Source organism: Aedes albopictus, chromosome 1 (assembly GCF_035046485.1).
Source record: "Aedes albopictus strain Foshan chromosome 1, AalbF5, whole genome shotgun sequence".
NCBI classification, from domain to species: Eukaryota; Metazoa; Arthropoda; class Insecta; order Diptera; family Culicidae; genus Aedes; species Aedes albopictus.
The window spans coordinates 148,327,618-148,352,496 of NC_085136.1; the positions used below are offsets into that span (position 1 = coordinate 148,327,618).

The 24,879-nt window shown below is 45.4% G+C and overlaps 1 protein-coding gene across 1 annotated transcript in view; it reads right to left on the reverse strand.

The window, feature by feature from the left end:
* Positions 1–19,449: 19,449 nt before the first annotated feature.
* Positions 19,450–24,879, reverse strand: part of LOC109425263 (segmentation protein Runt) — a 180,863-nt gene continuing 175,433 nt past the window's right edge. Inside the window, exons 4-5 of the mRNA XM_029861751.2 lie at positions 20,870–21,292; positions 19,450–20,414 (exon numbers count right to left, since the gene is read on the reverse strand). Coding sequence (XP_029717611.2) covers positions 19,543–20,414; positions 20,870–21,292 — 1,295 coding nt within the window. The 3' untranslated portion in view covers positions 19,450–19,542. The remainder of the gene's footprint in view (positions 20,415–20,869; positions 21,293–24,879) is intronic.

Below are 24,879 nucleotides of genomic sequence, written 5' to 3' on the forward strand. Positions count from 1 at the left end.
GATTAATAAACTACGTCGACTTTTGAAGGACGGGGAGATGGTTATTATTGTTATTTATTTTTAACTAAAAATTTTGAAAGAGGGAAAAGCCCCTTTGAGTGATTTCGACGGGGAGATGGTGTTTGGCCAAAATCTACTATGTAATTGTACTGCGATATTGTAAATTTTTTTAATCGTAATCTAGTACCACTCAAACCGAAAATTTCTGTGATATGAGTGGCCAACAGACGAAACACTGACGAAATTGCAAAGTTATTAAGTTGGTCAAAGACTTACAGTTGATGGATAGTTTGAGAGAGAACTTACAAATTTTAAATTTCATACATCTCAGGATCCCTTTTACATAGAAATACGATTTCTTCGGCAAAGTTGTTTGGTAAGTAATGGACTTGCAGTTGATTTACCAATAGATGCGAGATTTTGCCACTAGAAGACGTCAGTTTCCATTTTGCAAAAGCAGGCAAGGGATTAGAATTTCTTGAAAAGTATTCTACAAGCTGGAACTTTTTTCACATTGGACATATTGTATTCAAATCAAATTGTAATCAAAGATCAATATATAATTCTTAACTTTTAAAATTTTATTTAATTTGATTCACTTATTCCTTAAATATAAGACTTAATAGAAAACAGTCAAAAATATTATTGTGCTTAAAGCGCTCCATCTTTGTGTAGAGCTAACCAATAAAGTCCAAAATTGAAGATATTACAGATAACAAGATGAGGAACTATTAGTCAAAATTTGAGAATTTTTGATATATTTTATAAAAAGTTTCGGCTTGTTGAATGTGTTTTGGGTAATTAATAAAATTGGCATGCTTTTGAAAACTGAAACCACCACTGTGTGGCAGAAATTAATAACATACGGCTATTAAACTGAAAGTCTAGTGATCTACCAAACAACTTTAATGAAGCAACCATCTTTCCAATTAATCACGATCCTGAGATAAGTAAAACTTAAAATGCGTATGCCCTCTAGCGCCTCCTAGTGGAAGGATTTGAAATCATACGGCCCATCAATTGAAAGTTCTTGACCAGCCAAACAATTTTGTCGAGGACACCAACTGTCTAAATTTTAGGATCTTGAAATATATGGGATGGATATTACGTCAGTGTTACATCTATTTTTGATATAACAAGAATCACCGACAAACAGACGTAACACCTACGAAATTGAAACTCATATGTATCTCGGGACTCTAATTACTTAGACTTTAGACTTTTAGAATGTTGATGTCTTTGGAAAAGTTGTTTATCTTGTCCAGAATTTTCAGTTTAAAAGCCGTTTGGTTCAAGTTTCTAACTGACTAGTGGTAGTTGAAATTTTGAAAAATAGTGCACTTTATATTTATTCAAAAAATATTCAACATGTTGTAACTTCTTATAAAGTGCCCAAAGATTTTGCCAAAAAATAGTTTCTCAACTAATCAAAATTTGTTGAAAACTTTTTGAGAAATTCTAAATTATTGTAAACTTTTAATAAGCGTCTCCCAGTGTGTCTGAATCTCACATCCAATAGTAAATCAGCTGTAAGTTTTTGACTTATTAAACAATTTTACCGAAGACACTAACTCTCTGAGTAATTATGACTCTGACATATATATGATGGATTTTTTTTGTCAGAATTAGGTCTATTTGTCTCTGGAATCACATAAATTGATGCCCCTAAGTGGTATTCAGATCCTCAGGTATGTCTTTGGTTCAATAACTGCTCGCACATCTTAAAGCGTTTTTAATTGAATCAATGACATTGCATAAATTATTGAAAAAATGTTTAATTCGACGGCGTGATTAGTTTTATGCTGCAAAATCTAAATATCTGGCGGTGCGAAGTATTGGATATCAACGGTTTAGTCTTTGGGACAATATTAGATGAATATGGGTGGTACTAGGCCGAAGATGGGTACCATTAACCTTCATAAAGGAGTTTTCATACTGCTGATAGCAATAACTTAGCCCTCCGAGCCATTTATCACAAAACGGATTTTTAATAGAATAAAGTTGCTCTTGAAGCAGTAAAAATAATGCAATAATATATTCACAAATTCGGGCAATTTTGTCTGATTATTCTGATTCTAACATGATGTGCATTTTCGTGACGTTACAACGCGAGCAGAACCCTGTTTGAAACTGAATGTTGTAACGTCACGAAATGTAAAAGTCGATTATCCAAAAAACGAATCCGAAATGTAAATGTTTTATTTCACTGCATTGAAGAACAAACCAATAAATTTCAATGGTGGGAGAAATTTTCAGTTTAAAATACAAATCCGAGCAAATTTTTCAAGATGTTGGTTGCGCGGTAGAGGGGGTCGAATTCTAGCGCGTTGTAACGTCACGTTACTAATACGCATTTTAAACAAATTTTTCTAATGAAAACTAAATGTTAAACAGGTCAAACATGTCGGAAATTTTACAAGGAATCTAAATATGATAAAATATTTTGAGGTTTACTGTCGTTTTTATGAATTAAAGTACAAAATGTGACTACGGATGCCTAGAAACGTTGTAACGTCACGGTAGAATGTGCCTTATCTCGACGGCGTGATGAGTTATATGCTGAAAAATTTAAATATCTGGCGGTGCAAAATAACGGATCTCAGGGCGCTAGTATTTGGAACAAAACTAGAAGAATATGGGTGATACTAAACCAAAGATGGGTGCCGGTGTCATTAACCTTCATGAAGAAGTATTCATACTATTGATAGCAATAACTTGGCCCTCCGAGCCATTTATCACAAAACGGATTTTCAGTAGAATAAAGTTCCCCTTGAAGCAGTGAAGATAATGCAATGATGTATTCACAAATTCGGGTAAATTTGGCTGATTATTCTGATTCTAACATGATGTGCATTTTCGTGACGTTACAACGCGAGCAGAACCCTGTTTGAAACTGAACGGGCGTTGTAACGTCACGAAATTTAAAAGTCGATCATTCAAAAACAAATCCGAAATTTAAATGTTTTATTCCATTGAATTGAAGAACAAACCAATAAATTTCAATGGTGGAAAAAAAATTCAGAATAACATAAAAATCCGAGCAGATTTTTTAAGATGTTGGTAGCGCGTTAGAGAGGGTCGGATTCTAGCGCGTTGTAACGTCACGCTACAAATACGCATTTTAAACACGTTTTTCTAATGAAAACTAAATGTTCAATAGGTCAAATATATCAGAAATTTTACAAGGAATCCGAATATGAAAAAATATTTCGCGGTTTACGCTCGTTTTCATGAGTTATAGAGGAAAATCTGACTACAAATGCGTCAAAACGTTGTAACGTCACGGTAGAATGTGTCTTAACATTTCATCCAGAATTCTGGTGAATATTTTCTCATGTATTTCCGGAGCATTAACTTGTGCAATTCACAAAAGTGATCAGTTCAAACCATAAAAATCTTAACTTTCAGAGGAAGTTTGTAATTTTAAAAAGGAAGATATCTACTTCTTTCTAATTTGAAGCACAATATTTCACACACATCTTGAGAGTAGAAGTAATTGTGATAAAAATTAAATCAAGATGTTTCTAGCACTGTTTTTCTTTGGTTCCCACTTGAAGTTAGATTTTGTGGGGGCCCCTAAAATGTGGGGGCCCGGGGCCATGGCCCCCCTGGCCCCCCTGGCCCCCCTTAAATCCGGCCCTGAGGTAAACGTACTGAAAATAATAGCAAAAATTTATTCTTGAACCATCTAACCAATAGCAAAATATGATATTTGAAAATTAATCAAATAGCTCACTGCTATTGGTTAGATCTTACCAAGAGCTAAATGCTATGATGATGATGTTCCAGGAGTAAAATTGAGATATTATTTTCAGTACTTTTACCTCATACAAATAAATATCACTTTTTGTTCTCCATATCAAAATATGCTATTATTGAGCTTTTTTTTCCTCTGCTCGGGTAATGACATCGTTTCTTGGATGACTGATTTTGGTGGGACTTCTAATGGTTTCGGCTTGCAGTCACAGAACTAAGCTTTGATTCTTTTATTTCATCGCCGACGTTTCGATCCTCTGGAGCCCTGAAGAAGATCCAAACCCGAGGATCGAAACGTCGGCGATGAAATGACCAACGCTTATTTCTGTGACTGCAAACCGAAACCATTAGAAGTAATGACATCAATCTCCATAACATCAAAACTCGAAAGAATAGCTGATGTTTGAAGAGGGGACAATCTCTTATTGAAATGTCATCAGTCACTTTTTGTATTCGTTGGTATCATTACCCTCTTTACTAAGCACAAGCCTAAGTAGTGACGGGCTTGATTCCTGTTCTGGCCAAGAATGTTAATTTCCTTGACTTCGTTGGGAATGGTGTCTTCGCGCTAGCAAGACGATATACAAATACAAAATGGCCATTGGCAGAGAAAGTACAACCATTCTGCTGAGATGCAGGCATTTTCAGCTTTTTCAATTTTCAGCCTTATGTAACAGTTTTATAACTTCAGCCTTTCGCATTTTGCCTATCATACATTCAGCCTTTTGTGATTCAGCCTTATGCTAGCGTCCCCGAACAAAACGTGTTCCGCCGTTTCCTCTAAACCAGCACAAACTGGACATTCGGGAGAACCCGCATGCCAGAAACGATGTAGATACTGTCGGAAGCAACCGCTGCCATTTGACCAGTAAGGTCATCCTGGCAGTCCTATGTATGCCTATGTGCCACGCATTTCAAAGCACTCCATGCCCTCCCTAACAAGCATGCCGATAGACACCATAGCAGTGATGACGCAGAGCACAAAGTGTGACACGGTACGGTACGCGCTCGCAACCCTCGCACAGATTAGCCTATAAGTACTTTGCAGCTTACCACGGTAGCTCTTAGTCGTGCTCCAATACGGGCCGCCATATCTAGCCAGAAGCTTGTTCTTGCTGGCATACATCGCAGCGCTATTGAACATCCTTCGAGACAGTGCCACCATAGCTGTGGGGGTCTCTTGCAGGCATATTCAACGTAGCTACCGAAGTTATGCTATCGTCGATCAACACCATCAAATGTTTAACGGAGTGCTTCGAAGTGATAGTGCAATCGCCTGTATGGATCGTCGCTTGCTGCTCCGACTCCCAATTGTTCACAACCACCACCTAAGTTTTGTGATGAGCCAATTCCAGTTTCCTGGAATAGCTCCTCGTACGGATACTAGACACTGGAGCGCATCGACAATAACCGCCGAATTGGCTCACATTCAAAGTCACTACTGCGCAGTAGCGAATCCCCCTTTTCTTACGCTGGAGTGCTATCTCGGCGGTCTTTGTAACCGACAAGATAGCATCTACGGTCGACCTTCTCTTCCGGAAGTCGAACAGGTAGCTCGAGGAACCGTTTACACCCTTGGTGTACCTCAACATTCTGTTGAGGATGATCTTCTTCCCGCTGTGTCTATCAAGCATATTGTTTTATTTGCCAACGGGTTTCCGTGTGGTTTCCTTGCCTTACCAGAATCAAGCTCTGCAGATTCCAAACCTCTGAGAGAACTCCCTCGTCACAGGCATTTTCGCATAATAGACCTGAATATCACTGGAGTTTCTGTAATAGCCAAGTTCGGAACTCCGTCCGGACCTGGGAGCCAATGCTAAATGACTTTGTTATCTCCGCAAGTTTCTCATTGATCCTTTCCTCTTCTCAAGTCCCCAGCTGTCCTACGAAATGAAGCTAAAAACTAGGATCATGTCGCGAAAAATTTCCCCGATGATGCCCTCCAACATCTCCGCAGACTACTCTGTAGGATTCACTACACTTCTTGTCTTGGTCATCACGATCATTTAGGCATCACCCAACGGATTCGCATTGGCACTCAGGACAGAGTCTCTCAAATCAGGCCTTTTTGCTTGCCCTTATCTCGGTCTTCAGCGTGACTTTGGCAACGGTGAACGCCACCAGCCGTTCGTTTCGCTCTTCTTCAGATCGTGCTCGCTGCATCGGCGCCAAGCCCGTAGGTAGGTGCGGCACAGGTCCGCAATCGGTTGAGTCCACCAGTAAGCCGATGGCCTCCCATTTCTAGGGCCTTACCTAGGCATGGTCGCATAGCACGCACACGAGAGCATTGCCTAAACCGAGTAAGTTTCTCTCACGGTGAGTAGAGCTCCTCTATAAATACCTTGACGTTGAAGTATGATGTCTTCCACCTCCGAGGGCTTGGCCTTGGCCTATCCATCACTTCCTCTACCCGCTGCCTGCTGTTGTTGTAGTCGATTCTGTAGCCAGGTGATCGCTGTGAGTCGCATCGTCTACCCTCCAGTTTGGACTATATATTAGGCTTGGAATACAAAAAATAACGTCGATAATCGACTCCGCTATATCCTGACTAAAAGTACTTTTGCTTCCCAACATTAGCCTGGTCGATATCTAGCATAGCCAGTGCCTCTGGTAAGATCTGACCCCGTTGGTTCGTAAAATGGCTTCCACATTCTACGGCCCAGCCATTAAAGTCATCTGCTTCTACCACCTGCCTAGAGGGTGATACGGTTAAAATTTGGTCACACATTTTTTTTCCAAACTTAAGACTGCGTACACCAAAACAGTTGATTTTTGGACCAGTAATGCTACATTATATGTAGCCTACACCATAAAATTTTCATCAAAATCAATTAAGTATTGGTTGATATATAGATGAAACCATCGACCTACCTTTTTAAAATTTAAAGAAATTTAAGGTCAGTAAAGCACAATTTTGATTATAGAACTACCGATACTGCTCCGATTTTTATCAAACTTTTACAGTATAATACTATTATGAAAATATGTTCTTAGTAAAATTTTGAGCCATTTTGTATGAATACCTTCAAAGTTGTAGCAGTTTGAATATGAAAAAAACTGACCGGGTGCCACTAAAGCAAATATAATTTTGTAACGGCTGGATCAAGTTGAATGAAATTTTTACACAACATTTTGATATGCATACTTCACATACAGAAGAATTTTCATTGAAATCGGTTAAGTATCTCTAACTCTATAAATAAAAAAGTAAAAATGTGTTCTTATTTGTGAATCCTCTTTGCACAAAATTTTAAAATTGCAGATCTCAGGGTTCAACAATATCTCCGCAAATACCAGACCGATTTTGATGAAAATGTTATGGTACAAGCAACATATAATGTACCTTTACTGATCCAAAAATCAGCTGTTTTGGTATACGCAGTCTAAAGTTATGAAAAAAATTGTGTGACCAAAATTTGACCGTATCACCCTTTACGCCCTGTGAGCACGGGGGCCCATATAGCCGAGGCGGTAAACGCACGGGTATTCAGCATGACCATGCTGAGGGTGACGGGTTCGATTCCCGGTCGGTCCAGGATCTTTTCGTAAAGGAAATTTCCTTGACTTCCTTGGGCATCGAGTATCTTCGTGCCTGCCACACGATATACGCGTGCAAAATGGTCATTGGCAGAGGAAGCTCTCAGTTAATAACTATGGAAGTGCTCATAGAACACTAAGCTGAGAAGCAGGCCTTGTCCCAATGAGGACGTTACGCCAAGAAGAGAGAAGAGAAAGAAAGCCCTGTGAGCACGATTGTCATGCTGTCCAACATCTGCGTAAACTGTTCGATCGACCATCGCGGAGGCACATGATAGCTGCAGAAAAAGGCCCTATTCACTTTGGCGGCCACAAGCCTCGTAGGTAGTAGACACCAACTCCCAGAAATAGTATTTACTCGTCGTCCATATCGCCGCCATTTTCTGGGCCCATCTGCAACCCAATTGCCACTGCTTGCGAGTTCTCGGTATGGGTCCGCTTTGATATTTATTCCCCATACCAAAACTGCCCACCAGAAAACAACTAGGGGAAAGTGGGGTAAGATGCCATTTTTCAAACTTTCATCGTTTTCAATGATATATAGCCTCATTTGTTAGGCTTTTAAAATGGCAACAGCAACTGGACAATATTTGCTCGATGCTCCAGCAAAAACATTCACTAGATTATTGTATGTTCATCGATTTTTAGCGATTTCAAAAACTGGTTCGTAAAACGGAAGTGGTGCAAAAAGGCCATCTGCCATGGGGTAAGATGCTACTTCATGAAAACATTCAAAAATTACGTCCATCTGTTTTCTGCCATTTTCGGCTCACTTTCACCCCTCTGTCACTTCTTTTTCGTATACTCAATACATGGAGTGTCATCCCTATTCCCCGCTAAACGATGGTCGTCATATTTGAATGACCCCTAACATTGATAGCATAGACATCAACAACCATGCGTCTCCATGGGTGCCTCAATCTCCTTGGATACCCATAGCTGGTAATAAAATCACCCGAAAACCTTAATTGCAAGCACGAAAACCCGGAAGTTGCTAATTTTCATTGGGAAATCAAGAGATTTTCCGTGGGTTTGGTGGCCTAGCTTCTAGAAGAATGTTTAATGCAAACATATCTTGACACCTTTCACCTATAGCAATGATTAAACCCCATTCAGGAATGATTTTATGAGTTGAACCATTTTACCCCATCTTAGCATTTTGGGCTCTGTTCCCCTACTGGGCTGCGTATCGGTGCAAGTGATTCAGGTTCAGCTGCGTTACCTGCACTGTGATTTGTCAACTGCGACTCTTCTGAAGGCCGGACATCTTGGACATCCCGACAGTTTTCGGAACAATTGGGTGAACTCGTGCAGCCTTGTGCCTTGTGGACGTTGCCGTGGCATCACCTACACAGCTTGCTTCTGCCAGAAGCTTTGCAGTCTGATGACTTGTGTCCTGGTTCCTCCGATGGTTAGTGCTAAGGTCAGTTGGCATACCTGGGCTGCAAAACGGTGAGTCGAAAAGGAGAGCGTCCAACATAGCTCTGGTCCTCACAAGTTCCTACCTCATGCTTCCACGGGTCAAGCAATGACAAAGATCGCCAGCTAAGAGAGTCTGCAGTACCAGACTGAGTATTGTTGTCCTTCTGACTTCCGCTAGATTGAGGAGGTACGTCTCGAGCGTCTGTTCACCAAGGAGGTGTGGCTCAAACAGTGTCTGTTCTGGCATCCAGCGGCTGAGTATGAAATGCTCCTCCACCGGAAGCTATACTTAAGGTGGCAACCCCACCACGGTGGATAGGGAACCTTAGGCCAACAACCTACTGTTTCACAAACTCAAAAACCTTTACAGAAACCGAAAATGAAGGATTACGAACTGATTCAACGGCAACGACTTCTAGCGCGAAACAATGGACAAGAATTGGAACTTGCAATGTATGAACCCTAGCCCAGCAGGGTATACTGGCACAACTATCCAATGAGGCATGCCGTATGAAGCTTGAGATCCTAGGACTGAGTGAAGTCCGTTGGCCGGGTGGTGTGAAGAATTAGCATTAAGTTAAAATTCACAAAAAAAAAAAATCCGTTGGCCGAACTTTGGAGACCACAGATTGGCGTCGGGTCAAACTCTGCTATACTCTGGCCTACGAGGTGAACACGCTCCTCGCCATCGTGGAGTTGGTTTTCTGCCAAGTTTCATGCTCAGCGCTCTAGCCCACTCTGCGCTCATAAAATGGGAACCTATGAATGAGAGGATAATTGTAGCCAAATACAGAACATGGGTTCGAAACCTTGCCATGATCCAATGTTACGCGCCAACCGATGCTGTCGAATTGCAAGATAAAGAGACCTTTACAGTCAACTGAATGCTGTCGTGGACAAGATTCCGAAAGGTGATATCAAGATCCTCATGGGCGACTTCAACGCGAAGGTTGGTTCCGACAACTCGAACTATGAGCACGTCATGGGACGCCATGGTCTCGGAGAAATTAGCGAAAACGGAAAGCTGTTTGTAGAGTTTTGTGACAACAATGACATAGTGATCGGGAGATCGCTCTATCCGCTCTTGCGGAGAAAAGATCCTTCGTCGAGAAGCTAGAGAACCGTGCTGCAAATATTCCAGAAGGTGGAAGCGTAGAGGATCAATGGAGCGCCATCAAGAATGCCTTCATCGCCACCGGCCAGAATAATTTGGGTGAGCTACGCACCCAAAGAAAGCAGTGGATCACTGATGATACCTGGAAGAAGATAGAGGAGCAAAGGAACGCCAAAGCCACGATAGAGCGACCGAAAACATGAGGAGCCAAAGCCGTAGCCCGTCAGCACTATTCGGCTCTCGAGAAGGAAGTGAAACACTCATGTAGACGGGACAAAAGAGCGTGGGCGGTTTCCCTCACGTCGCCTTAGTAGGACCAAGATGAGTGTGCTACGATGCCCGTGAAAGACACGTCTGGACAGTTGAAACGCTGGTTCGAGCACTTTGAAAACCATTTTAAGTGTCGGTCACGCCATCAGCACTTCAGCATGATCCGCCAAGGGTTCGACGCTTTACCCGTGCCAACACCGAAGCTCCATCAGTGAAGGAGATATAAACAGTCATCCGTAGCATGAAATCGATCAGAGCCCCAGGGGTCGATCGCATATCAGCTGAGATGCTCAAAGCTGACCCGTAGTACCCCCACAACTACTGCATCAATTATTCTGCAACATATGGGAACCGGCAGACTGGATGCAAGGCGTCTTAGTAAAGGTGCCCAAAAAGGGTGACTTGACTGTATGCGATAATTGGCGGGGCATCATGTTACTGTGTATCGCTCTCAAAGTCCTGTGCAAAGTGATCTTCAACCGGATACAGGAGAAGATTAACGCAACTCTCCGACGGCAGCAAGCAGGATTCCGTGCCGGACGATCCTGTGTGAACCATATTGACACGCTCCGTATCATTCTGGAGCAAATCAATGAATTCCAAGCGTCTCTCTATCTGGTGTTAATTGATTACGAAATGCTTTCGACCGTCTCAATCACGGAAACATGTTGGAAGCCCTCAGCGCAAGGGTGTCCCTGAGAAAATTATCGGGCTCATTGAAGCACAGTACAGGGCATTTTCGTGCATAGTACTGCACAACGGTGTTTTGTCGATCCCATCAGGGTCGTTGCTGGAGTGAGGCAAGGATGTATACTATCACCGCTTCTGTTCCTCATCGTAATCAACGAGATCCTGGTAGGTGCGATTGATCGTGAACCAAATCGTGGATTGCTGGGGCAGCCCATTACCATGGACCACCTAAATGACTCCAAATTGGCTGATGACGTTGCTCTTCTAGCTCAATTGTGCTCTGACATGCAGAGCAAGTTCGATGATCTCGCCAATCGCCTCTCAGCGGCAGGTCTAACCATCAACGTCAACAAGACCAAATCGTTGGATGTAAACACAGTCAATCCTCTTCCAGCTTTACGGTAGCTAAGCAATCAGTGGAGAATGTTGAAAGCTTCCAGTATCATGGTAGCCAAATGACGGCCGATGGCGACACCAAGATCGACATAGGTGCATGGATCAAGAAGGCGATGGCTGCTTTTGCAGGTTTAAGAAGTGTATGGAAAAACAACCAGATTAGTCGACGCACCAAAATCCGAATTTTTAACTCGAACTTGAAATCTGTGCTGCTATACGCCTGTGAAACCTGGTGTGAATCAGTGGAGAACACGCAACAGCTGCAGGTCTTCATCAATAGATGCTTGCGGTATATAATTCGTGCATGGTGGCCTCACAATTGGATCTCCAGCGTGGAGCTCCACCGTCGATGTCATCAAAAGCCGATAGCGACAGAAATTCGGAAGCGAAAGTGAAGGTGGGTCGGTTACACTCTATGTAGGGCTGGAAACGAGTAGGCTTCAAGCAAGTGTTAGATTGGAACCCAGCAGGACATCGCAGTAGAGGCGAACCCAGAGGCTCATGGCAGCGCAGCCGACAGTCGAGCAAGTGGACAGAAATTTCCCAGAATAAAGATTTTTCAATTCGGCCTGCTGCACAACCGTGGGTGCTAAGGACTGAAAGTAAGTATTGTACAGTATCTGAGAAGAACTTGCAAGAACTCAAAGTATACGAGAGACGCGTACTAAATGCGATGAATCAATGAAGCACCGCAACGCATTTTATATTATGGTCAGCAAAAATACCGCGTTAATAAGATATTGCATTGAAAACTAGTTGAGCGAATCCAACAACATCGTAATTTTTCATCTAGCTAAATTCTACATAAAATCATCTGAAAAAGACTTCCAGTGCCACCGCGGGCGTGGAGGCTTTTTTCGAAAATCCCGGTGAACATGGTTACCTACGCGGGACTGCGGGAGATGAGTGCCGGAGCAGCCAGAGCGTGGGCAGTTGAGTGTGCAAACATTTCGGTAAGTTTAGATTTTAGTTGGTGCGGTTTGATATAGGATGTGTAGGTGGATATGTTTATGGGCCGGCGTGTGGTGTGGCTGGCACTTTTTGGGCCAGCGAGCACGCGAGCCGAAGTTTTGATGCGCCTCGTCGAGTGCTGCTGCTGCCGGTGCATAATGCAAGGCTCCGTGGATTCGGCGTGGAGATGACGGGAAAAGGGGGATGATGTTAGACCACTCTTTGACGGGAGGCGCGAGTGCGTTTCTGCGTAAAATGCTGGCTGGCTGCACACATAAAAGCTCATTAAAATGTTATAGTGGGTAAACTGATTTATTATTGCATATTGTGGAAATGTGCACGATGTTGCAAGCTTTGAAACCGTTGCGGACCGCGAATGCGGAGAGCTCCGGGTTGGGGGTGTGGCCGGAACGCTTTTTCGGATTGGGTTAGAGAGCGAGAGACAGAGAAAGGCGTGTGCAGTGAACCGATGGTGCGTGGCAAAACCGGCGCATTTTGCTAATGGTAATGAAACTAGAAATTAATGAAGTTTGATTTTATTCTTTTTGATTATTCCAGTGCGTCTACTTTAGCGTTTTTTACAATGTTCCTGTATCCTGGCTTGGGGTTACGATCTAGTAACTGTTCTAAACATACCAATTAATTACATACTATACAAATTCTATGCACAGATAAATACATACATTACAAGATATGTGTTGTCGTTTTTACACTGTTAAAAATAAGCAGCTACCTTAAGCAGAAGTTATTTGTTATCTATCCAAAAGATTGAATCAATAGCAGTGGATTATTACCGAATAAAATAATGTTTGATTTATCTCTTTCTTGGGGTATATAAGCAAGCTCAACACTAGGCTAAGGTTGTAGTAATCGAAGCTGATGGCTGCCCGATCGCAACCAAATGGTGCTTGAAATACTTGCAGTTTGGTGACATGCTCAACTAAAATTGCCATGTCAATTGAACCTTCGATGACATCAAATAGACCACAGTGGTTCGAGTGAAGCTCAGAGAGTGGGTACCCAAATCAAGAGATTGCAGATAAAATCCCAAACAGAAGAAACAGGGGAACGTGAAATGAAAAGACAGGGCAAAGCCTGATCTGGACGGGGAGCAAAAGTCGCAGTGATCATCCATCCAGGGGTGAAGTTCGTCAAAGTCCAAAAGTTCATGTTTATGGTGCTGAAGAAGGAGGCGGCACGTCCTATAAGGCGCCAGCTCCAGAGGTTTTGAGTTAAAAGGTAGGAATAATAGCCCTGTCGGCGACGGTGACTCTTCAGTGGATGAGATAAGGGTAATTCTCGCTGAGACCGGCCCACTATTTGCACCTTGTCTTCAAAAACGTTTAAGGTGTCGATTTTCTGAAAGCCCTCGCCTAAAAAGTAAGAAAAAATGCATTTGGTTACTTAAATTGATGGACCCCCCGTTAGTTAGAGCCACAGCAATGTTTGCAGACCCCTCGATTTTGGTCAAATGGTGGCTCATTTAAACCGTTATTACTCGAAAGTTTCTCCAACAACCACCTCAAAACGAATTGTTGTTGAAAAGAGGAAAGATAGAGCTACTATTTACAATAATAAAAAGTTGGGTCGGCCATATTGATTTTGGCCGCCATCTTAGATTTTTATACCAAAACATTTTTTTCACCATGAGGGCAACCACCGATTTTCAAAAGTTTTACATCAATTGATTGCTGGGACATTTATACAAAACATATAAAAAATTAGAGATGTATTTTTCTTCTTTCAAAAGTTATCTGCCGTTTCGTAAACTATGCCACTATTGCGCACTGGGCCCGGTGCCGACCGTTTACATAAATGCAGCGTTATTTCGCAGTGTTTATTAACACGGATTTAAATTCTAAACCCACTAATGGAAAACTGAAGGTTTAAGCTTTTCAAAACACTAAAAAAGTTATAAAAACAATGCCCGCATCATTGAGAAACAGGCAAAAACGGAAACTGACACCACAAATCGGCCAAAACAAACCCCTGGAGCGATGCTTACAGGGTTAAGGCGGCCATCGAGTCTCGCCCTGACATGTTCTGAAAGGCTATGCAGATGTGTCTGAACAGAGGTGCATTTTGGAGAGATGGAAAAGGCTTCCACTGCCAAAGCACGGGACACCGCCTGGTTACCCGTTGGTGTATAGACCAATCTCATTGCTGGACACCGCCGGGAAGCTGTTAGAGACGACTGTGCTATCGAGGCCGACGGTCTCTGATGACTCTGGGCTCTTGGATTTGGCTGCCGGATAGGACAATAGATGGTGAACAAGATGATGAACGCTATAAGGTCAGTGGATAATGTGACCGAGATCGCGCTCCAAAAGAAGCAAAGGGGAATACGCGGAAGTTGCGCTTTACATGCAGAACGCGTTCAACAGTGTCAACTAGGACGCCATCGAGAGCGCACATATCACTAGGAGTCCCGGAAAATCGATGACGTATCCCATGGAGCTACTTTTGGAACAGGGTGTTCCTCTACGACACCTCAGGGGTCAATCTTGGGCCAGACACTATGGAACACGGCGTACAACGGCATATTAAGGCGCACAGCTACCAACGGGCGTTGAGCTTGAGCTGAGAGCAGCGCCTTCGATCGGTATAGTGGAGGATTTAATGTGGTCCAGACAACTAGAACTCGTCCACAAAAAACGGGGGTTGTGATGATGAAAAATCGTAAATCCGAGCTGCAAGCGAGGGTCACCACGGACAAATGCAAGATGAACTCCAGGAGATCCACTAAAGCGGCGGAGTGCCATAATCTATCTATGACATGCTGAACTTCGGTCACGACGAAAACGACGAAAAGAGCAAGTGTGGTCTAATCACCTGAGCCTTCACCGGTAGTTTATCAGAGGACCTGGCTACTAAAGCTGGGTGGATCCTGAAAGGGGCAACATATCTGGTGGGATGCCGGTAGTAACAGCGTGTCTCGAGTCAACGGCACTATCTTATGTCAACGAACCTCCCTTCATTAGCCCATAGCTTATGGGAACGAGCCTGGGATGCGGACGTCCCTGAGATTGACTGGCACGTGCCGACCCTGAAGTTGCTCAGGCCACAGACTTTTTCACCGATGGATCGTTAGTGTAAGAGGGAGTAGTTTATGGAGTGTCTGGGGAGCCTATTTATAAGCCGCTGCGACCGGTTCTGGTCTGGTTTCAGTTGAGGCCTATGCACTACTTCAAGCATGTTCTTAGATTCTGCGAGCTGCCTGTCCGCACTAGAGCTTGGGAAAGCTGGACACCCGTGGATGATTGAGATACAAGGGTTCACTAACAAAACCTATGTCTGGGGTACCCGGACGCGCAGGCATCTCAGGAACTGAGGCTGCCGACGTTCTATCAAATCTGGATCGTCATGCTCATAGGAGGTAATTTCGGTCCCTCTTCGTGACGCAACCCGCTAGAACAGACAGACCTCGAGGAATAAGTGGGATGCAACTTGGCACTACAGGCGGGAAGCTGTCCTCCGCAGGATAAAGCACGACATTATAAGAGTGGAGAGATGTGGAATATTCTCAAAATTATAAGGTTCTTACTCGGCTGAGAATCGGACACACTCGACTTACACGACATACGTCAAAAATCGGTGGCATCCGTCATCATGGGCGATAAGGCCAACGAAAGGGATGGACTCGTAATAAACTCTAGTTCTTGGGAGTTAAGAACACCAGCCTGAGGTATCCAAGAAACAAGTATAAGCTCATGGGAAATATTATCTCCTGGGCGTTCATTAAAAAAACACCATCCCGGCAAAGACTGGCACTTGAGCCTAGCTATTTAGCACTGTAGGTGGAGGAAATGCTAATGCAGAACCCGTAGGATCCGGGAAAGTAAGCCCAGCTCCCTGGGTTAGTGGGTTGGTGTCAGGCCCTGCGAGCCAGCCGTGAAAAGACTGGCACCGAAAAATCAACAAGAGAAGAATGCGAACCTATACCAATGGCAACGACCACAGCGATGAAAAGGGACTTGCGATTGGAAGCTCGGTACGTGGAACTGCAGATCTGTCACATCGGGAGCACCCACATACTCGCCGATATACTGAAGAACCGAGGGTTCGGAATCGTAGCGCTGCAGGAGGTGTGTTGGACAGGATCCATGGTGCGAACGTTTAGAAGTAATCATACAATCTACCAGAGTTGCGGCAACTCACGTGAGCTGGGAACAGCTTTTATAGTGATGAGCGACATGCAGAGGCTCGTGATCGGTTGGTGGCCGATCGATGAAGGAATGTGCAGGTTGAGGATCAAGGGATCATCCTCAGCATAATAAACGTGCACAGCCCTCACTCGGGAAGCACTGATGATGCCAAAGACGCATTTTACGCGCAGCTCGAACGCGAGTACGACCGCTGCCCAAACCACGACGTCAAAATCATCATAGGAGACCTAAACGCTCAGGAAGGCCAGGAGGAGGAATTCAGACCGACGATTGGAAAGTTCAGCGCCCACCAGCTGACGAACGAAAATGACCTAAGCTTCATCGATTTCGCTGCCTCCAAGAGCATGGCCATTCGTAGCACCTTCTTCCAGCACAGCCTCCCGTATCGTTACACCTGGAGGATCACCACAACAAACGGAATCGCAAATCGACCACCACTCTGATTAATGGACGGCACTACTCCGACATTATCGACGTCAGGACCTATCGTGGCGCTAACATCGACTCTGATCACTACCTGGTGATGGTTAAACTGCGCCCAAAACTCTCCGTTATTAACAATGTACAGTACCGGCGGGCGCCCCGGTACGATCTAGAGCGACTAGAGCAACCGGATGTCGCCACCGCATGAGCACTTGTACGCTGACGTCATCACTGTCTCCTTCTCTTTCTTTCCTTCGGCGTCGGTCCATAAAGCCGTCCTTGCCCTCAAAAAAAATTTGAGGGCAATGTTTACAAATCGTATGAGAATTCGATGAGGTTATGTTTTTGATGCAAGCCTCTATACGCGCAAAATGTCGAGGCAGCGTTGCCGGACGAGGGTGTGCTCGATGTGGCCCCTCTAGAGGACTGCTGGAGAACAGTGAAAGCTGCCATCAACAACGCAGCCGAGAGCACCATCGGGTACGTGGAACGGAGTCGACGAAACGATTGGTTCGACGAGGAGTGCAAAGCGGTTCTGGAGTAGAAGGATGCAGCGCGGGCGGTAATGCTGCAGCATGGAATTCGACAGAATGTGGAGCGATACAGACAGAAGCGGAAGCAGCAGACCCATCACTTCCGGGAGAAAAAGCGCCACCTGGAAAAAGCGGAGTGCGAGGAAATGAAACTGCTGTGCCGTTCACCAGAAACACGTAAGTTCTACCAGAAGCTCAACGCATCCCGCAAAGGCTATGTGTCGCAAGCCGAAATCTGCAGGAATAAGGACGGGAGCCTCTTGACGGACAAACGTAAGGTGATCCAAAGGTGGAAGCCGGACTTCTACGAGCACCTAGAGTGTAGGGTCGGGGGATCAAGGTATCGGAGGAAATGACTATGTTGGTGCAACAGAGGACGAGAACGAACCAACTCCCACGCTGAGGGAAGTTAAGAATGCCATCCACCAACTCAAAACAACAAAGCGGCTACTAAGGACGGTATTGCAGCAGAACTCATCAAGATGGGCCCGGAAAACTTTTTGCACCGGTTAGTAGTCACGATCTGGGAAACCAAACCGCTACCGGAGGAGTGGAAGAAAGAGGTAATATGTCCCATGCACAAGAAAGGCGACAAGATAATGTGTGAGACCTTTCGAGCGATAACCATTTTGAATGCCGCCTACAAAGTGCTATCCCAGATCATCTTCCGTCGTCTTTCACCTAAAGTAAATGAATTCGTGGGAAATTAACAAGCCGGTTTCATCGACGGCCGGTCGACAACGGACCAGATCTTCGCCATACGTTAAATCCTCCAGAAATGCCGGGAATACCAGGTCCCAACGCACCGACTTCAAGGCGGCATACGACAGTATCGACCGCACAGAGCCATGGAAAATCTTGGACAAGGTGATGGACTTTCCTACCTACTATGCAACATCGCCCTGGAAGGTGTTATGCGACGAGCCGGGCTCAACAGCCGGGGTACAATCTTCACGAAATCCGGTCAATTTGTCTGTTTTGCGGATGACATGTATAGTATTGTGGAGCGGACCTGGTGTGATGGTTAGAACACTTGACTATCCCGCCGAGAACCTGGGATCGAATCCCACTTCCGACATACTCACAAAATGTGGGTTCTTCCTTCGGAAGGGAAGTAAAACGTGGGTCCCGAGATGAACTAGCCTAGGGTTAAAAATCACGTTAATACAGACACAAAAAAAGTATAGTATTGTTAGATAATTTGGAACGGTGGCAGAACTGTACACCCGCCTGAAACGCGAAGCAGCTAAAGTCGGACTGGTGGTGGATGCGCCTTGACAGCAATGTTACGATAGACTTTTGAGGAGGTAGAAGAATTTATCTACCTCGGGTCCTTGCTAACGGCTGACAATAACGTGAGTCGCGAAATACGAAGGCGCATCATCAGTGGAAGTCATGCCTACTACGGGCTCCAGAAGAAACTGCGGTTGAAAAAGATTCAGCCGGGACCAAATGTACCATGTTCAAGACGTTAATAAGACCGGTGGTCATTAACAGGCACGAGACATAGACCATGCTTGAGAAGGACCTGCAAGCACTCGGAGTTTTCGAGCGACGCGGCGTGCAGGAAAACAGTGTGTGGCGACGAAGGATGAACCACGAGCTCGCTGAACTCTACGGTGAACCAAACATCCTGAAAGTGGCTAATGCTGGACAGATACGGTGGGCAGGGCATGTTGCAAGAATGCCGGACATCAACCCAGCAAAGTTGGTGTTTGCTAATCATCCGGTTGGTACGAGAAGGCGTGGAGCACAGAGAGCACGATAAGCGGACCAGGTGGAGTGTGATCTGGTGAGCGTTGGGCATGGCCGACGTTGAAGAGCTGCAGCCGCAAATCGAGTATTACTTATGACGGCAAATTGTTGATTTAGTGTTATCGTTAATTTGATGTTGAACTAAATCAATGAAATGAATGAATGTATCGTTCTCAAAAAATGCAGAAACTCTATCTAAAGTTCAACTCATCTCGAAGGAGCATCGTGCTACGAGTCAATTTTGCAGGGATAAGTAGCAGTTTGGCATGCATCTAAATTGCACAGAGAACTGGTGGATAATGAAGCTCCCTCAGTGAGTGAAGAATCTGGAAATTGGAAATTGCTAGAGGAGGAGAAATAAGAGGGTAATTTTACATCTTCTGGGCGATCACCAAACAGAGAAATAATTAAAATAATTATTATTTAGGCATAAAAAAAAATTCTGCTTCTATTTTCCTACAATTGATTCAACCTTTCTTGACCTACAAATCTATATGCAGCTGATTCGTTGCAATCCATTCCTCACTCTCTAATAAGGACGCCACACATCGCCGTGTTTGGAGTTTTGCTGCAGCTCGCGATTCAGCTTATCCACGGAACCGCGTCGACTCAGTTTTGTCGAACCTTCCAGGACCGTCAAACTGGAAACGCTGTCCGTACAGGGGGAAGCCGGTGACACCTCGGGACTTGGCGATCTCTTCGTCGACGTAACGGATGGAGAATTTTTCCGCCGCTCGTCTTCCTCGTCGTCGATGGCGATCGTTTTCCGTGGCGAACAATCTTCCTCGTCTTCGCCGTTGCTGGAAACTACCGTGATCGATCGCTTGTTCCCGCTGGCTTCGGTACTCTTCGGTGAGTCCAGGCTGTCTTTGCTGTCGTTGTTTGGTGTGCTGTTGTTATTGTTGTTGTTCGCGAATAGCGACTGTCTGAACCAGGGGAGCTCTTGGTAATTTCCGTACAGTTGATTGTACAACCAGTGATTTGGTTGAGGTATGAGATTATTCTGGAAGAATAGCTGTGCAGCCAGGGCATGATTGAGAGGATGAGGTTGCTGAACTTGGGGTGGATAAGGTCCAGCAGTGAACGCCCCATTCTGGAAAATGTCCAGGCCGCTTTTCATCTTGGCATGGTTTTTCTGAATCAGTGATGTGAAAGCTCCTCCAAGTAGAGGGCTTCGTCGGTCGTTTTCCGTTGGTCCAGTGCTGCCCTGGTCAGAACCAGTGACGCTGATTTGATCGTTGTCGTCATCCAGATCTTCTCGATCATAGTCTACATCCGACGATAGTTTAGGATTACCCGTATTGGACGAGACACGTTGACGGGTATCGCTGGAGGGATTCGGTGAGCTCTTCGGACTAGTTGTGCTATGGGGATTGAAGTTGCCGAGGGTGTTATGTACATCTGAAAGTACAAGAATAAAAGCGCATTATATTCCGTTGTCTGTGTTTCGTTCTTAACTGGAAGAGGTCTTAAACGGGATAACCCACTGCACTGCTTTAAGATTAAGAATGTAGCAATAACTCATAAAATATGTTGTTGTTACACGCTCAAGAATCGAAAAACGAAAAAAAATCGATGACCTACTTCTTCATAATCCACAAAGGAAAACTGTGTAAAACAAATGAACGTGGGTTTCAGCTGACTCTAACAACCAAAAACGGTCAGCGCATAAAATTTTTATATCCTTTCCGAGGTGGAATTGTAATCATAAGCCAAAAGCGGTAAATGGGTGGCCAGGCCATTTTCGTGGAATGATTTTTCCACCCTGGGACCAAGCCGGCACCCACTTGAACTGGTTTACCAAAAATGAACTTGGTATGCCCCACATAACGAAAAAAAAGCCAAACAACACTCACCATTGGAATCGCTAATCCGGGGCGAGTTTATTGCGGAGCCCCCATCATTATTGCTGGCACCCCCACCGCCGCCGCTGCCGCCACCCGGTCCATTGTTGAAGATGCCAACGGTAGACGCCGACGTGGAGGCTGCTGCGGCTACCGCTGAGAGCATTCCCATCGTTGTTGCCGCAGCCGCCGACGGGTGTTGTCGATGGTGTTGAAGTTGTTGCTGTTGTTGCTGCTGCTGTTGCTGCTGGTGTTGTTGCTCAATGCGATCGATGGCGGCCAACATATGCGGTGCAAAATGGGCCGGATTGGTGGCCGCATGGTGGTGGAAAAAATGTGAACTTGGAAATCCAGCCGCAGTCCGACCATTGAGCTGCCGCCAATCGTTGGCCATATGTAAATGGCCCGCCATACCGCCTAATTGATGTGGAAACCCTGGTCAAATGATGGCGCGCGCGTACAAAAGATGCAGTTGGTGGCATTTGATTTCAGCACCGGGAAAGAAAAAAAGAATACAATATAGCTATTATTGCTCTGCTTATAATGATTAGTAATAAATTCGAGGAGACGACGGTACAAAATTTGAATACGGTCAAAGGTCCAAGGACAAACAACCATTGAAAATCTTTTGAACAAACACTTTTCAAAACTTAAATTTCTTAAGATGAAAGTAGATCATCATCACAATGTTACACAACCATTTGGTTTTGGAATATACAACGTTTAGGCACGAAGACATCTTCTCCTTCATTTGACTTTTTGTGACGACCCAACAGGTACAACCTAGTGTTCTATGAGGGCATATTGCACAGTTCAATATGTAGACTCATTTTTTATCCATCTCAGACTGTGCCGGCTGTGCCACTGGGCATTGCTGCTACGTCGTTGTCTAGTGTCGTGCTTCCATCAAAGAGTGCAAAAGCTCACTGGAAGCATTAGATCGTATCTGTATCTGTAAAACAGACCAAGCAGTCAAGGATATGAAAGAAGGACTACGCGAATGAATAGTCTTTTCTTCTAAACCATGTGGCGTTAATCTGCTCAACAGACACCTCAACAGGAGGGTCCAGGAAGTGTAGGGTTAGGACGTCTTCTACGACAAAAATAAATTCCAGGGCTACTCTCTCCTCGACCCACTAAGCACATTCCCATGGTCGCCAAATCCTTCGCCTCTCCGGCACCACCAAGAAGACATTACGTCAGAGAGGGGCTAGTGTACATTGCACCTTCAAGGTTAACTGCGTAGCCTGCAGCAAAGAACATGGATGACTCGCTTTGGGGAGCCCACCAAGGTAACATGCTGGCGCTTAGCCAGTTTCCCGAGAAGTTCTCACCACTCCCTTTGTCCTCGGAAGGCGGGCAGAGTTCATCACCACGCCCGCGTCCAACTGTTTTGCAAGCACTAAAATCTGATACAATGCTAATTAGGGGGCCTCCACCTGCCCCGGCCCTTACCGGGGATCCGACCCAGTAGACCGACGCCATGACAGCAACGCTACTAGGATGTTATCTCCGCGTCCAATTAAGCGCTGCAAGGGTCGATTACGTCTGCAGGACACCGGTATGATCTACGAAGCCGACTCTACACCCCTAGGCCATCTCTTGTATCGCGTCTGCACTAGCCATTAGTCGAGTTCACGCGCCACCTCCTCTGTAGCTCCAAGACGATGTGGGTGATAGCCGTTGAAACGACGTTCCAGCCAAACTCATCCCTGGACAAGATTGTCCGGAGTTGTGTCCTCCCCGCATGTGGCAAGCATACAGTCACGCATTGTGCGAAAACGCGGGCACACTAACGAAATGTGTTCCGCCGTTTCCTCTAAACCAGCACAAACCGGAAATTCGGGAGAAACCGCATGACCGAAACGATGTAGATACTGTCGGAAGCAAGCATGGCCTGAAAGGACCTGAGTCAGGTGGAATGCTACCTCTCCAAGGCACCTGTACACCCAACTATCTACCCTCGGGATCAACCTGTGGGTCCACCTTCCTTTGGTAGAACTGTCCCATGGAGGTCAATCTGGCAGTCCTGCGTATGCCTCTTGTGTCCCGCATTTCGAAGCACTCTATGTCCTGCCTGATAAGGATACCGATAGGCACCATACCAGTGATGACGCAGAGCGTATTGTGTGACACGGTACGTGCTCGTGACCCTCAGGCACAAAAGCCTATAAGTACCACCACAGCCTATAAGCTCACCACGGCAGCTTTTGGTACTTAGTGCCGTTCCCATTGAGTCGCCATAGCCTAAGACATAGCGATACTAACCAGAAGCTTGAGCTTACCCGCATACACCGCAGAGGTACCAAAGTTAAGCTTATCGTCAATTATCACCCTCAAGTGTTTAACAAAGCGCTTCGAAGTGATAGTGCAATCACCCGCACTGGTCACCGCTTGCTTCTCCGGCTTTCAGTTGATCACAACCACCGCCTCAGTTTTGTGGTGAACCAACTCCAGTTTCCAGGATCCCATCCACGTGTCCACAACCTTGATCGAGTGGGCAATAGTCAACTTCACTTTTTCGATTGATTCACCGTAGACTTCCAGCGTAATGTCATCAGCTAGCCGACGATCTCCAGCCTCATCAGGAACTCTATTTAATCTCAACACCTCGTCGTACATGACATTCCATAACACCGAACCCAGGATGGAACCTTGCGGGAATCCTGAGGTAATGTGAAAGCACCGTATCTATCAAGCATATTGGTCTACACTCTACATGCCGACAGGTGTCCAGGTGGTTAACCCACCTTTGGTAATATAAAGAAGCTCTGCCGCTTTAAAACTTCTGGGAAAACTCCCTCGTTTATGCATTTCTCATAGCAGACCTGGAAATCTCGGGAGCCTCTGCAATAGCTACTTTTAAAGCCAGGCTCGGAACTCCGTCCGGATCTGGGGCCTTACCTACGCTATGGGACTTTGCTATCCCCGCAAGTTCCACATCGGTGACCCTCTCCTCATCGCCAGCCCCACCCAGACAACCAGTAATCGCATAAGATGTTGCATTAGATGATAAAGTGGAGGCCATATACGTGCATGCCTCCATTTAGGCGTATGTAAAATGTACGTATGTATATCGCCTCCATTTTAGCATCTTATACAACATCTTATACGATGACTGGTTGACTGGGCAGTCCCCGGCTATCCTACGAAGGGAGGCCAAGGACTTGGATCATGACGTGGAAAAAAACCCTTTGATGATCCCCTCCAACATTTCTGGAGAATGCTCTGTAGATGCCGTTACACCTCTCGTTTTTGCCATAACGATCCTGTAGGCGACACCCCACTGGTTCGCATTGGCACTTCGACACTTCGACACTTCAGCGCGGCTTTTGCAGCGGTGAACACCACCCGCCGTTCGTTTCGCTCTTCCTCTGATCGTGCCCGCTGCATCCGCCGCCTAGCCCGTCGGCAGGCGCGGCGCAGGTCCGCAATCGCGTCGGTCCACCAGTAAGCCGGTGGCCTCCCATTTCTAGGGTGGACTCGCCTAGGCAGGGTAGCATCATACGCTCGTGAGAGCACCGCTACCAGCTCGTCGCCGTCTAAACCAAGTAAGTTTCGCTTACGGCGGAGCACCTCCCTCAATACCCCTTCGTCGAAGTATGATATCTTCCACCTGCGAGGGCTTGGCCTTGGCCTAGCCGCCTCTTCTTCTATCCGCTGTCTGCTGTTGTTGTAATCGATACTGTAGCGAACCGCCAGGTGGTCGCTGTGAGTGTAGCCATCATCTACTCTCCAGTTCGAACTACTTATTAGGCCAGGTCTACAAAAGGTCACGTCAATAATTGACTCCGCTCCGTTTCCATTAAAGGTACTCTTGGTACCGACATAAGCCAAGTCGACTTCTAAGATGGCCAGTGTTTCTTGCAGGATCTGACCCCGTTGGTTCGTGAAACGGCTTCCCCATTTCACAGCCCAGGCATTAAAGTCACCCGCTATTACCACCGGCCTTCGCCCTGTTAGCACGGTCGTTAAGCGGTCCACCTTTTGCGTGAACTGCTCGATCGGCCACCGCGGAGGCG